Raw genomic sequence first — 14001 nt, forward strand, 5'->3', positions numbered from 1 at the left:
GATCTTCCATATCCGCCTCAGTCCTTTTAATTACCACGTAGTAGGCTACTATATGTATCTGTCAATAACTCTTGTAACAGTTCCCTTACTGGTAACATTTTGCCTTGTCCCCCAAATTGACTTTTATTATTACAACATAGCTGCTGCAGATATTTTTTACATATTCTTTGGATATGTAGCCTATTTCTGTATGAGAGATTCTCTGAAGTGGAATTGCCTGGGTCAAATATGGGCATTCAAATTTTGATAGTTCTAATGGGGGGGGTGTTGTTAAATAGGTGCAAAGTTTTAGTTTCACAAGCTCTGGAAAGCTGCACAGCATAGTTAACAATATTGAATTGTATGTTTGAAATATGTAAGAGGGTATTTGATCTCATGGTAAGTGTAAATACTGCAAAAAGGAGGAAGCATAAGAAAACTTTTGGAGGTAATGGATGCGTCTGTTACCTTGATTGTGGAGATGGTTTCACAGGTGTATGCAGATGCTCAAGCTCATTAAATTGGTTACATAAATATGTAAATTTTTGTGTATCAATTCCACCTTAGTAAAGGGATTTTATTTTTTATTTATTTTTTTATTTTTTAAAGATTTTATTTATTTATTTAACAGACAGAGATCACAAGTAGGCAGAGAGGCAAGCAGAAAGAGAGAGAGGAGGAAGCAGGCTATCCGCGGAGCGGACAGCCCGATGCGGGGCTCAATCCCAGGACCCTGGGATCATGACCTGAGCCGAAGGCAGAGGCTTTAACCCACTGAGCCACCCAGGCGCCCCAGTAAAGGGATTTTAAACAAAAAAAAATATACGCACACCGAAGTTTGAGTACTCCACCAAAATCTTTTAAATTGAAAGGGAAATAATGAAAAGTAATCAACCAACCAACTTGGTTTGTATAAAAAGTTTTTGATGGCTCCTTACACAAAGTAAATGTCGATTTATACTTAATAAATATCAGTGATTTTCAACCTTGAATGCAGAGTGAAATCAGTCAGGTTCCTAAAAACAAAACAAAACAAAGACCCTGATGCCCAGGTAACATTCATGGAGGTTTTAAACAAATTGGTCTGAAATGAGGTCTAGGCATCGATGGTCTTTAAAATCTTTCCAGAGTATTAAAATTGTTTGTCTAGAAATAAGATTCACTGTTACAAATTCTCACTAACCTACAGTCTTTTTTTATTTTGGTCAATTTCAACTGGGGGGGGGGAATGTATCTTGTGTGAATTTGCATATTCCTGATTACTAGTGAGGTTGGTAAATATTTTTATGTGTCTAATAGCCATTGTATTGTATACCTCGCTTATTTTTCTGTGGTTGTCTTTTGATTCTTAATGCAAATTAATCCTTTGTTATATTATTTGCAAATATTTTCTCTTAGTTTGTCATGTCTTTTTATCTACTCTTCTCTTTGAAAACTTTTAAATTGTACATTGTACAACTGTACATTGTACTATACTGACTTTCCTTCATGGCTATATTATAAAGTTTTATGTCTTAGGAGCTAAGGAAGGTTTTTCTGAAGTCATTCTAAGATAACAAAAAATTTTCTATTTCTTCCTGGTAGGTTTATAGCTTAAAAAAAAAAATGTTCAGATCCTGAATCCATCTTGATGTTATTTCATAGGGACAGTGTGAGGTTGGGATCGAATTTTACTTCTTCTTATTCTTTTTTTTTTTTTTCTTTTTTGATGGGGAGTCCATTGTTTCAACACAGATTATTCATTCCTCCACTTTTTCAGTGATCTGAGATATTACCCTTATCAAGTATTGTCATCTCGTATGTGAGAGTTTGTTTCTGGATCTTTATTACATTGAGTTATTTGAATGCTCCCCATGCCAGTTCCATGCTGTTTTAATTACTGTAACTTCGGTGTATTTTATATTTGATTGGCCAGAGAGCTTTCTTAAATTTTTAAAACTACTTTTTGCATATTTTCCATTCCAGGTCATTTTTAGAAAAGTTGCAAATTGAATTAAAAAAAAAAAAACCCTCAAAAATGCTGTTGGGGATTTTGGTCAGTCTATATGAATTTATAAATTACTTTTAGGTAAATTGTAATATTTTTCAAGTTTTTATTTAAATTCCAGTTAGTTAACCATGGTGTAATATTAGTTTCAGGTGTACTACTTAAGTGAATCAACACTTACATACAACACCAGTAGCTCATCGCAACATGCTCATCCCCCACTCAACCCTTCTCTCCCTCCCACTGCCCTCGGTTAACCGTAAGTTTATTCTCTTAGTTAAGGCTCTGTTTCTTAGTTTTCCCTTCTTTTCCCTCCCCTATGTTCATTTGTTTTGTTCTCAAATTGCTTATATGAGTGAAATCACATGGTATTTATCTTTCTCTGACTTATTTCATTATACACACACACACACACCATGTCTTTATTCATTAATCAATGGACATTTGGGCTCTTTCCATAATTTGCCTGTTGTTGATAATGGAGAGCATGTACCCCTTTGGATCATATTTTTGTATCCTTTGGGTAAGTATCTAGTAGGGCAGTTGCTGGATCATAGGGTAGTTCTATTTATAACTTTCTGAGGACCTCCCATACTGTTTTCCAGAGTGGCTGCACCAACTTGCATTCTCACCAACAGTGTAAGAGGGTTCTCCTTTCTCCACATCTTCGCCAACATCTGTTGTTTCCTGTGTTGTTAATTTTACCCATTCTGACAGGTGTGAGGTGGTATTTCATTGTAGTTTTGATTTGTATTTCCTGATGATGAGTGATGTTGAGCACCTTTTCATGTGTCTATTGGCCATCTGGATGTCTTCTTGGAGAAATGCCTGTCTGTATCTTCTGCCCATTTTTAAATTGGGTTATTTGTTTTTTGGGTGTTGAGTTTTATAAGTTCTTTATAGATTTTGGATACTAACTCTATCAGATATGTCACTTACAAAAATCTTCTTCCATTCCATAGGTTGACTTCTAGTTTTATTGACTATTTCTTTTGCTGTGCAGAAACTTTTTATGAAATTCCAATAGTTTATTTTTGCTTTTCTTTCCCTTTCCTGGGGAGACATATCTAGTAAGAAGTTCCTACAGTTGATGTCAAAGATGTTGCTGTCTGTGTTCTCCTCTAGGATTTTTAATGGTTTCCTGCCTCACATTTAGGTCTTTAATCCATTTGAATTTATTTCTGTGGATGGTGTAAAAAAGTGGGCTACTTTCAATCTTTTGCATGTTGCTGTCCAGTTTTCCCAACACTATTTGTTGAAGAGACCGTCTTTTTTCCACTGGATACTTTTTCCTGCGTTGTCAAAGATTAATTGACCATATTGTTGTGGGTCTGCAAATTTTAATAACATCAGTTATCCTATTCAGCAACACGGTATGACCATTCATTTATTTTTAAATTTTGATGTATTTTAGTAAAAATTAATAGCTTCTTTTCCATATATTTTCAACACATTTCTTGTGAGATTTACTCCTTGATATTTTTGTTATTATTTTACCAATAGTGGCATAGGAATATTTTTCAAATTACATCTTTTGATTTATTATTCTTAGTATATTGGGAGAATTACTCATTTTTGAATGTCTTCCTTATATCCAGTCACTTTATTGAGCTACTTCTATTAATTATCATAATTATTCAGTGTACTCTTCTGAATTTTTTAGGAAGACAGTCATATTTGCTACAACTTTTTCCTTATTGCAGTAACTAGGACATTCCAGCAGATTATCTATTTCGGTAAATGTTCCATGTCTATTTAAAAGGAATGTGTAGGGAATGCTTGCATTGTTCCGTACCCATTCCCAATAAAAATTCTCAGCAAGCTTGTAATGCAACAGTCTGAGTCTAATTTCTTTTTTCTTCTGGCACAGCATTTTCTCATTTTCTTTCCTGGAGTCCTCTTGAGTCTCATCGCTTGAGTCTGAGGTTTATGAGTGCTGAATCATCAGTATAAAGTCGGTTTGCAAATAAACAGAAGGCAAAGCAATGCATTTTACTACCTTGACTTACGTGGTCATATGCAACTCACTTTGAGCATTGACTTTTTACTGTCTCTGACCCTGGGAGATGAAGAGTATCTGTAAGCCAACCTCTGTGCTGGGTGCCAGGCCCTCTGTCATCATCAATAAATAGTCACTGGCGGGCCTTCACTTTTCTTGCTCTCAGAGTGGCATGTTTGGAGGAAAAAACGCTGAGAACACTGAAAGCCAGCTGGATGGCTGTGTGATGGCTGTGTCACCTCACCGGGTCTCACCTGCTGCCCCTTGATTGCAGACAGTGGGGAGCACAGAGGGGTCCCCACTCCGGATTGTGCCTCTGCCTGCCTTCTTATTCTCACTGTTACCATATGGGACTCTGACGGGAAGCTCCGAATCATGGCCCTGTGAGCACGTAGCCCACCAGAGCTTTGTCTGCTAGCTTTATAGTATCCTTCTCTAAAGCACATTACTTGAAGTCTTTGTGACACATAATGAGTCACCTTGACCTCTTAATCCCAATTACCTCTTGTCCGGAGGGCTGCAGTGACCTGCATGGTCCCCACATGACCCATTTGTCCCCTCCTTGCCTCCTCTAGGCTCTTCCGCTGGAACGATCTTTTAAAAATGTGCTCAACTCATGTGAGTCCTCCCCCTCTTCCCCAAAACAACATCCTTGAATATTTCCTATCAATCTTGAATAAAGTTTAAAATCCTCCACTTGGCCTATGGGCCCAGCAGATTCCTTTGCCCGCCTAGTCTTTCAGCTGGTCTTGGACCATTTGCCATGCTCTGGGTCTCCGCCACACTGGCCCTCGTGAGGTCTTAAACAGGCCACGTTCCACGCTTCCACAGGGGTTTTACACATACTGTTTCCTCTGACTGGCATGTCTTTCATCACATCCCTCCTCTTCCTCCAGGGAAGGCTCCCACTCTGTCCACACCTCAGTCCAGACATGCTTTCCTCAGGGAAACCTTTCCTGAGGTCCAGGCCCAAAGTCCCCTACTGCAAGCTTCCATAGCCCCATGCTGCTCTCTGGATAGCACTGCTCAGTGTTTTTCATTTATTTGGATGGGCTTCAAAAATTAAAATCTTTCTTCTCCACAAAACTTGATGAGCTCCACAAGGCAAAGACCAGGTCTGTTTTTATCCTCCAGGATGTCTCTAGTTGCTGGAATCAGACTCGGTGAATAATAAGTGGGCAAATTTGTTGAATAAAAGAATTAAGAAGTGGTTGGAGGCAGCTGGCTCCCTGATTTAGTCTCAAATACATTCTTCATCTCATCTTTGTAAATGTTTATTTCTCTGTTGTCAGCAGTAAGGGGACTGGAGGGAGGTTTAAATCTATATACCAGATATGGTAATACTTTTTTATTTCAAAGATTTACTTAAAACAATGAGAAACATTATTTAGAAAAGTGTCCTCTACTGAACTTCTCTTTCTAAAAGAAATTTTGAGGAAAATGAAGGAAAGCAACATTCATTCAACTTTTGCGTGTTGGAAACGTGATTTTGACAATGAACATAAGCCTCCTGGTCCTAGAAAGGAATGCAAACTGCGAAGTGTCCGGAGGCTGACAGAGCCTCGAGATGTCTGAGGAGAAGCAGGGGCGGAAGACAACGAGCAGAAGACTTGTATTAATTTAAGAAGTGGAAAAGCTTATTGGAAGCATTCTTCAAAACCCTTCAGAAGCTAGTAAAATAATATTTTACTATGTTTTCTCCAGCTCTTTAAAGTTCACAAATACAAATACGTGATAAAATGTGAAAATAAGTATTGGCAACTAATTACATTCTCAGGGGAGATTTAATTGAAAAAATGAGCATATTTGCACTGCTTCTCCTTAGTAAGATGTTTATGGCATCTGGTCAAAGCAGAACAAACATTTGAAAATCCTTTGACATAGCTGGTATTTAAAGAATAGCAATTGGCTAACATTTGTGGCTCTGTATGTTGAATATTTTGGCTCCCATCCTCCTGGTATTCATTCTGAAAGATTTATAATCCTTTGGGGAGTGTGGTCAGTGACAAGAGTAGAACTAAATCCTGAAATGTGGAAAAACTAACTTTCCCTAATATAAAACTGTTCTAAAAAAAATCTCTCAAGCCTATGAATATGTTTCCAGATTTTCAGAAAAAGCTGATGATTTACAGAATTTTTTTTTCTATAAGGATCTAACTTCTTAATGATAAATGTAAATTTCCATCCTTTGGCTTCAAAATTGGCTTAGAGATAACTCAGGAAAATATAACCTCTTACCTTTTGGGCATCTACCACAATCACAAGACTCTTTAAAAATGTCGTATCATTGGTTATGATGCGTATGATGAAATAAAGTATGAAAGATAGAAATAATCTAGAAAAGAAAAATTTAAGAGCCCTCAAAATGAAATAGGAAACAATGACTGTGCCGAATGTGTAAGTAGAAAAATGCTACCAAAGAAAATACAACGCAAGAACAGCAGTCAAGAAGGTCCTCCATCACGTGGAACTAAGAATGTCGGGACAGCACATTCTCCTTCAGGGTTTGACATGCGTGGGTGGACTCTCTTGGCTTGAGTGAGGCATGACATGTTTTGACGTCTTCTCGCTTTCAAGTCACACTTGAGTCTGAAGCCACTGCCTAAAGAACTCTGTCTGAAGCTCCGCGTTTGCATTTTTAAACTTTTAATGTGGGAGCCCAGCTCTGCTCTTTTGGGTACCCCAGGGGAATTTCTGGGTTCCTTCTAACCCATTGAAATTCCGCAAAAGGGCCTTGTTAAATAATTGTCTCTCTCTGGCTCTCTCTCATTTTTTTTCTTTTTTCTATATTATTTTCTTGAATTTCGGTTAGCATTTAGATTCTTCTCTATGGTTTATGAAATACCTGTCTTCTGTTTTTCTAAAAGTAAGACACCAGAAGTGCTACTGTGTGTGTTTATGGGAGGGTCCTGTACCCCCAAACAAGGGAGATTATAAAATTGAAAGTAATAAGTGAAAGACTTACTATTTTTTGTTTCAAAACCAACTGTAGGACAATTGGCGGTGTTAAAAATTTCTTTCAATATTGAGAAAAAGTCATTAAAAGCTACAAGAACAAAACTCATTATTTTCAATGTAAATAAGAAAATGAAGGCTTTTGCCATTCTCAACTTAATCTTGAATGCAGAGGACAGCCTGGATTACCCAGAAAGAAAATTAGTGTGGTGTCTGCACATTTTTAGAGATGTAGAGGGACTTTTCTGGAAGGGTTAAGAGGAAAGGCTGAAGTCTGTACTTTTTCATTTTTTTGATACCTGCCCTCTAATAATCCCACTTCAGTTTCTTGTTTTAAAAGTAACACATTGTGTTGAATTCACAAGAGGATTTGCATGTGTGCATGTGTGATATGTAGGAGGGGTTTGGGCTGCTTGAATATAATTTCCATTTTTGTCTTAAGTGTACATACTATATCTATGAACATGTGTATATGATAGATATAACAATATCAAGTGATAATTAGCAAACGAGAATAAACATAACTTGTAGGCGTCTTTCCCTCCAAAAGGAGAGAGAGATATATTTGAGGCCATTCATACTATGTTTTGAGGTCAAGATCCAAGGCAGTCTTTCATAAGCACCTTTTACAGAAACAGTTTACTCTTAGCTCCATTAGAAATAGTGCTCTTGTGTCTTTTTTTTTTTTTTTTTTTAGATTTTATTTATTTGACAGAGAGATCACAAGTAGGCAGAGAAGCGGTGGCAGGGGGGCAGGGGGAGCAGGCTCCCCGCTGAGCTGAGAGCCTGACATGGGGCTCAATCCCAGGACCCTTAGATCATGACCTGCGTCAAAGGCAGTGGCTTAGCCCACTGAGCCACCCAGGCGCCCCCCCCTGCTCTTGTGACTTATGAACTATTTCAGCACTTACACTGGAACTCTTAGTTACCATTCAGTCTTAAAAGCAGGAGAAATAATAAGTACTATGCAGTGTCCTTCAGAAGGTTTTCAAAACATTAATGATGGGTGGACGTCACTCAAGAACTCCTGAAGTGAATTCTGATTATAATTTCCTGGCGGGTCTGTTTCACTGATTCATCATTCATTTTTTAAAAATCTCCCAGATTGTTTTACCTTAAAGGAGCCATTCCCCACTACCCTTGACATCTGGTGATTAGCTAAGCAGACGTTGATTGTGTGATTCTCTACATTGGGCCAGCATTGCGCTCTCGATACTGAAGGCTTCTTCTTCTTTTTTTTTCTTTCCCCTTTATCCACACACTGAGTCATCTGCTGTTCTTAATGGAATCACCTCCCCCTTCCCAGTCCCATGGCCCTTCTCCCACTTACTCCCCAGTCCCAGGAGGGATCACTGTACCACTTCCCACATGGTTTCCCTTTCTCCAGGTTTTCCCTGTTCCAGACTGTTCCACACACATCTGTGAGAATCATTTCCAGACATGGTTTGGACTGCACAGTACTCTGTTCAAGAACTACAGGGACTGCCTGTTACCTCGACATAAAACTTACATTCCTCCGTGGGTCTCTCAAGGCTTGCCCCTTGACTCTCTTTAACGTACTAATACTGCCTAATGCCCTCGCTGTGTAAAGCAGACAGACCACCTTTAAATACTGACTCTTAATTGGAATAATGTTTTATGATACTCTGTAAAGCTTTTTCATGCTTCAACTCTACATGATTCATTTAACAAATTATAAGCCACTCAGAGAACTTAAAAAAATTTAACGTACCATGTACGGGGAGACACATTTCCCAGTTCGTGGATTCATAGCCATTAAGTAAATTTCAATGGACGCGCGATCTTATTTAACCTTTCTGTGGCTTGGCTTCTTTGTAGGGAGGAAATCAGACAGCTACAGTGATTGCGTTGTGTTCAATGAAGGATTTCAACTTAGCGCAGGAGACCTGCCAGCTGGCGATCAGGGATGTCGGAGGCCTTGAAGTTTTGATAAATTTACTTGATACAGACGAAGTCAAGTGTAAGGTGAGTGGCTTACGTGATGCGGGTGATGAACCTCGTCCATACCTCCTCGTGCTTCTTTTTTTACTGATCTGTGTCTGTCACTTCTGCCTCATTCTTGACTTTGCCTGCTAGTCTCACTGAGAACGTGCTCCTTTGGCTATTCACCGCTCTTCTCTTCTTGGCTGTTCTTGTTTATCTTTTGGTTCTTTTCCACTAGTATGTGCTTCTTAAATGATGAATGTTTGTCTGCATAATTGGAGAAAAGGAAGGAGGCTATGGGTAATACCTGGGAATCGAAAGTATTTCCTTAAAAAAACGTCACTGGGGGAGGATTTGAGGCCAGCTTGGAATTTTTAGAACTCTAGCACTGGTTATGTATGAAGCCCTTATTTTCACCTCTAAATTCTATTTTCTCATTAGATTGGTTCATTAAAAATCCTGAAGGAAATCAGTCATAATCCGCAAATCAGACGTAATATTGTTGACCTTGGGGGCTTACCAATTATGGTTAATATACTTGATTCTCCACATAAGAGTCTGAAATGCCTGGCAGCTGAGACAATCGCAAATGTGGCCAAGTTTAGAAGAGCCCGACGGGCGGTGAGACGCCATGGGGGCATCACCAAACTGGTGAGTACTGCTGGCACCATCACCAGCACACCCCCGCCACCAAAATGTCACCTCCTTGCTGTCCTTCCTGGCCTCTTCCGGATGTTAAATATGTGTGTTCTGGGAACCTTCTTTTTGTGTAATGCCCTTGAAAATTATTGTTGTATATTTACATTAGCAACTGGCCAGAAAACATGTCTGACCTTCTTTTTCAAAGAAACATATGTTTAAAAAAGAGATGTAATTTGCACCTACCGCATTGGTGGGAATACATTTGTGTGTGGCACGTGCAAAGTGGGGGCGGGGGTGGAGACCCTGTTAGAAAGGGCTCTGGTCATCCATTTTCTCTGCTGTGGTGACTTCACTATGAGGTCTGCCCCCCAAGGAGACCATCAGACCTGCAGATGCTTAGTCATCTCATTGTTACTGAAAACAGCGTGTTTACAATATGAGAGCAGAAAGTCCCAGGAACAATGCCTCCAGGAAACATGTAGTCAGCTATCAGCATTGCATTTTTAAAGTATATTTAGTGGCAAGGAATAAACATATAAATAATATTATATAAAACTCTGACAGGATCAAAAACTGACTGACACCTATGAACAAAATTTTCAGAGACTTACCTCACAAGTCTGTAACAGCTTTTTTATAAAAATGTGAAATAAATACACAAAACTGTTCACAGCTCACAGTTTTTCACTTTCCTCTGAAATAACTATCAATTTTTCTCCATAATTTCCCACATTTGCCAATATGTTGTATAAGTGTTACCTATATCATTAAAAAAATGGTTCTATCAATAACTATCCCTGAAAGAAAGAAGTGAGCATTCTGCTCAACACTCACGTCAAGGAGATACAGGGCAGTATGGAAGTGCCTTTTCATCCGCCTTTGGAAGGAACAGTAGATCCCATGTTCCTCCTACAGCTTTTACCATACTGGACGGTCTCCACTTCTGTGCTCAAAGCTCCTTAAGAGGAGAGACATATCTTATTCATCTCAGTGTCATTCACAACACGTAGCCCAGTATCTTACACATATGAAGGGTTAATAAATATGTATTGAATCAATATGCATTTGAGGTGAATTCATACACAGTGACATGTCTTCCGAAATTAAGAGATTCTGTGTACAGCTCTTCCTTGACTCACAATGGAGTTATATGTCCCGATAAACCCATTAGAAGTTGAAAATATCATAAGTAGAAATGTATTTAATACAGCTAATCTACTGAACATCCTGGATTACCTTACCTGCCGTAAATGTGTTCAGAATACCTGTATTTGCCTTAAACATGGGCAAAATCATCTAACACAAAGCTGATTTTATAATGAAGTATTGATGTCTCCTGTGACTTATGGAAAACTGTACTGAAAGTGAAAACAGAATGGCTGTATGGGTGCAGGATGGCTGTAAGTGCACCAGTGTTTACCCTTGGGATGGTGTGGCTGACAGAGCTGAGGCTCACTGCCGCTGCCCAGCATCACAAGAGTGTAACCTGCATATTGCTAGCTTGAAAGATCGAAATTCCAAGTAGGATTCCTACTGAATGCATGCCACTTTCACACCATGGTGAAGTTGAAAAATAAGTTGAACCATTGTAAATTGGGGACCTCTGAATCCACATGTAATCTATGGAGTACTATAGAATATAATTATTTGCTTCAAAAATAAGACAGACTTATGGCTGGGTAGATGGATAAGTAGATGGTTAGCTATGTGATAAAACAGATATGACAATGTTAATTATAGAATCTAGGTGGTATAATACATGATTTGCTGCATAATTACCATATAGTTCTTTTAGCCTTTGTGTATGTTTGAAATTTTTTCATAATAAAATGTTGGGGGAAAGGTAATTATTACAGTGATTATCAGTATTCTGCTTAAATAATGAAGTCATACGGTTGACTGATGTGGCTGTTTAATGGAAGTTCTCACATTAAATTATAAGAATGAATAATGTAACTTAAAACTAAAATTTATTTTTATGGGAGTCTTATATATCACATTCAAGGAACTAGAATTGGACAACTGCACTTACTTAGTCCATTAGATAATGCCACATGTTTTAATATAATCTTAAATGATAGCTAAATTAGAAACAGGAAGCACGGTAATGGATCAGGCATTAATAGACTCATAATTGCTAGGTTGAGAACACATCTGAGAAAGACCAGGATTAGGGATCCTTTTTTGGTTTGCTAACTAAGTGAGGGTAGGTGACATACACACATGAGTCCCCAGCCAAAACTAGAAGTGAGGGAGGTCACTCAGTACAGAGCAGTGAGCCGGTTACAACATCAGAGCAAGGGAATGGAGGTCAGATCAGAGCAAGCAGGAAGGGGTATAGTGGCCATAGTGTTTGGGCACTTAGATGGGGTTGAGTCTCTGAAGAGACACACCCAATAGAAACTTGGGTGTCTGAGCAAGCGTGGAGAACACATCCAGGTAGGAAAAGATTTTAAGATTCAGTGTTGTTACCCCTGTGGCCATTTCCACATACCTCTGGATGTATGGTGTACTTGACCCTTTCACTGAAAACCATTTCAAACATTTATTGAAATGTCAAGTACAGAAACACAGGTGGCAGGAACATCAATATAAATAAACATATGTCCCTGACATGATGAATGTACAGCGGAGTATCCACCTGACTCAAGCCAGTCCCACCAGATTTCTCTCCCAGGAATTTGGAATTAGGAATCAGAGGTTCTACTCAGTCTGGACTACTCTTTTCTAAACTCAGGATTGGTGGTCACGATTATGTGGACATATCCATGGAACCTGGCCTGCAGAGGGAAAAGAATGGAGTAGACATGCATAGGATAAAAACAGCCCTGGAAGCCCCGACTTCATTTCCTCTGTGGAGCACCCTAACATCCTGCTGTTTCTATACAAATTGCCTTTCCCTTAAGGTCTCTGGTGGCTTTGGTTATTGGAAAGAAAAGAAAAGATTGTGGTGCTATGCCATGTGGATCGGTTGGTTTCAGTAGTACAGGTAGAGAGCCATAACCTCGGAAGAGGTCCCATGGTTTTGAGAATATACAGGCCATTCCGTTCTCATTAGAAAGTCCTAATGGCTTTAGGGAGCCTCATTTTGTGAGATACCAGGGCTGAGGATGTAGTATACAATTCTTCCTAACGTCAATGTTACAGCTATATTAGTACAATCTTGGCGAGATTAAATTTCTTGTAGGAAGGAAATATAAAGCCTCCCAAATCTGGAGGAAGGTATTTTGAAGGGTTTATTTCTTTGCTTTCACTGACTACTGTGTAGTATGAAAACTAATCCATAAAAGTATTCTTATGTTTGATGGAGGTTAGCCTGATAGCAGCCCTGTAGCTATTTGCAGGGTACATTGTTTTATTTTAAAGATTCCCATGTACATCATATATTATCTGTTCTTGTAGGTCGCTCTACTCGACTGTGCACACAATTCACAAGAACCGGCTCAGTCAAATCTGTATGATGCCAGAGACGTGGAAGTAGCTCGTTGTGGGGCGCTGGCATTATGGAGCTGCAGTAAGAGTTATGCAAATAAAGAAGCCATTCGTAAAGCTGGCGGCATTCCTTTGTTGGCTGGCTTACTGAAGACTTCGCATGAGAACATGCTAATTCCAGTGGTGGGGACATTACAAGAATGTGCATCAGAGGTACTCAAGCCAGCTCTGCTTCCCTTGCTTTCATTTACCTTAACTTTCTTTAGCTGAAAAACAATTCTTAAGGTTATCATGACTGCTAAGGATTTTTTTTTTTGAGAGTCAGTCGTCTTTTAGAAAGAGAAGCTAAAACTAATAGAACATTAAATTGGTACCTGTGTGATGTATTTCTGAAAATGCTGACTAAATTCTCTTACTATATAGTTGTGTTAATCTTGGACTTTAGTGTTTATTAAGAAAGTTTGTTTGGCATAATTATTAGTACATATAGATACTTCTATTCATGTATTATGCATGTCAATATTTAAATTTGTATTCCTAGGAAAACTACCGAGCTGCAATCAAAGCAGAAAGGATAATTGAAAATTTGGTAAAGAACCTAAATAGTGAGAATGAACAATTGCAGGAACACTGTGCCATGGCCATCTATCAGGTACGGCGGACTTTAGATAGTTAACGTGAGGTCTCATTCTCTGGGGATTGGAATCAGGAATCCTCATTTTTAACAAGAAACCCCAAGGGATTTTTCCACACATACAGGTCTGTGAGCCACTGTTCTGTGCTAATGACAGATGCCTGTATATGTAAAAGAGAAACCTGCTCCAACTTGTCTTGATTATTCACATTTCTGGAAGCCACTTCTATATCTTTGTCTCCTCAAACAAGTTACTTAGTGTAAAATAGCTAAATATATACATGGTGCCTTTACATTGCTGTTTAGTTATCCTATTCAAACATACTGGTCTTGGGAACTTGACCTTCTGCCAAAACAAGATGGATGGACGAATGAGTGTGTGCTTTTATTTTTTATTTTTTTATTTTTTTATTTTTTATTTTCAGCATA

The 14001-nt window shown here is 38.7% G+C and overlaps 1 protein-coding gene across 2 annotated transcripts in view; it reads left to right on the top strand.

The window, feature by feature from the left end:
- ODAD2 (outer dynein arm docking complex subunit 2) overlaps positions 1–14001 on the top strand; it is a 187024-nt gene that overhangs the window by 42960 nt on the left and 130063 nt on the right. For both annotated transcript variants that reach the window (XM_059183830.1, XM_059183831.1), the window contains 4 exons: positions 8760–8906; positions 9306–9515; positions 12909–13151; positions 13480–13590. In XM_059183830.1, coding sequence (XP_059039813.1) covers positions 8760–8906; positions 9306–9515; positions 12909–13151; positions 13480–13590 — 711 coding nt within the window. The remainder of the gene's footprint in view (positions 1–8759; positions 8907–9305; positions 9516–12908; positions 13152–13479; positions 13591–14001) is intronic.

This window comes from Mustela lutreola, chromosome 8 (genome assembly GCF_030435805.1).
Source record: "Mustela lutreola isolate mMusLut2 chromosome 8, mMusLut2.pri, whole genome shotgun sequence".
Taxonomy (NCBI): Eukaryota; Metazoa; Chordata; class Mammalia; order Carnivora; family Mustelidae; genus Mustela; species Mustela lutreola.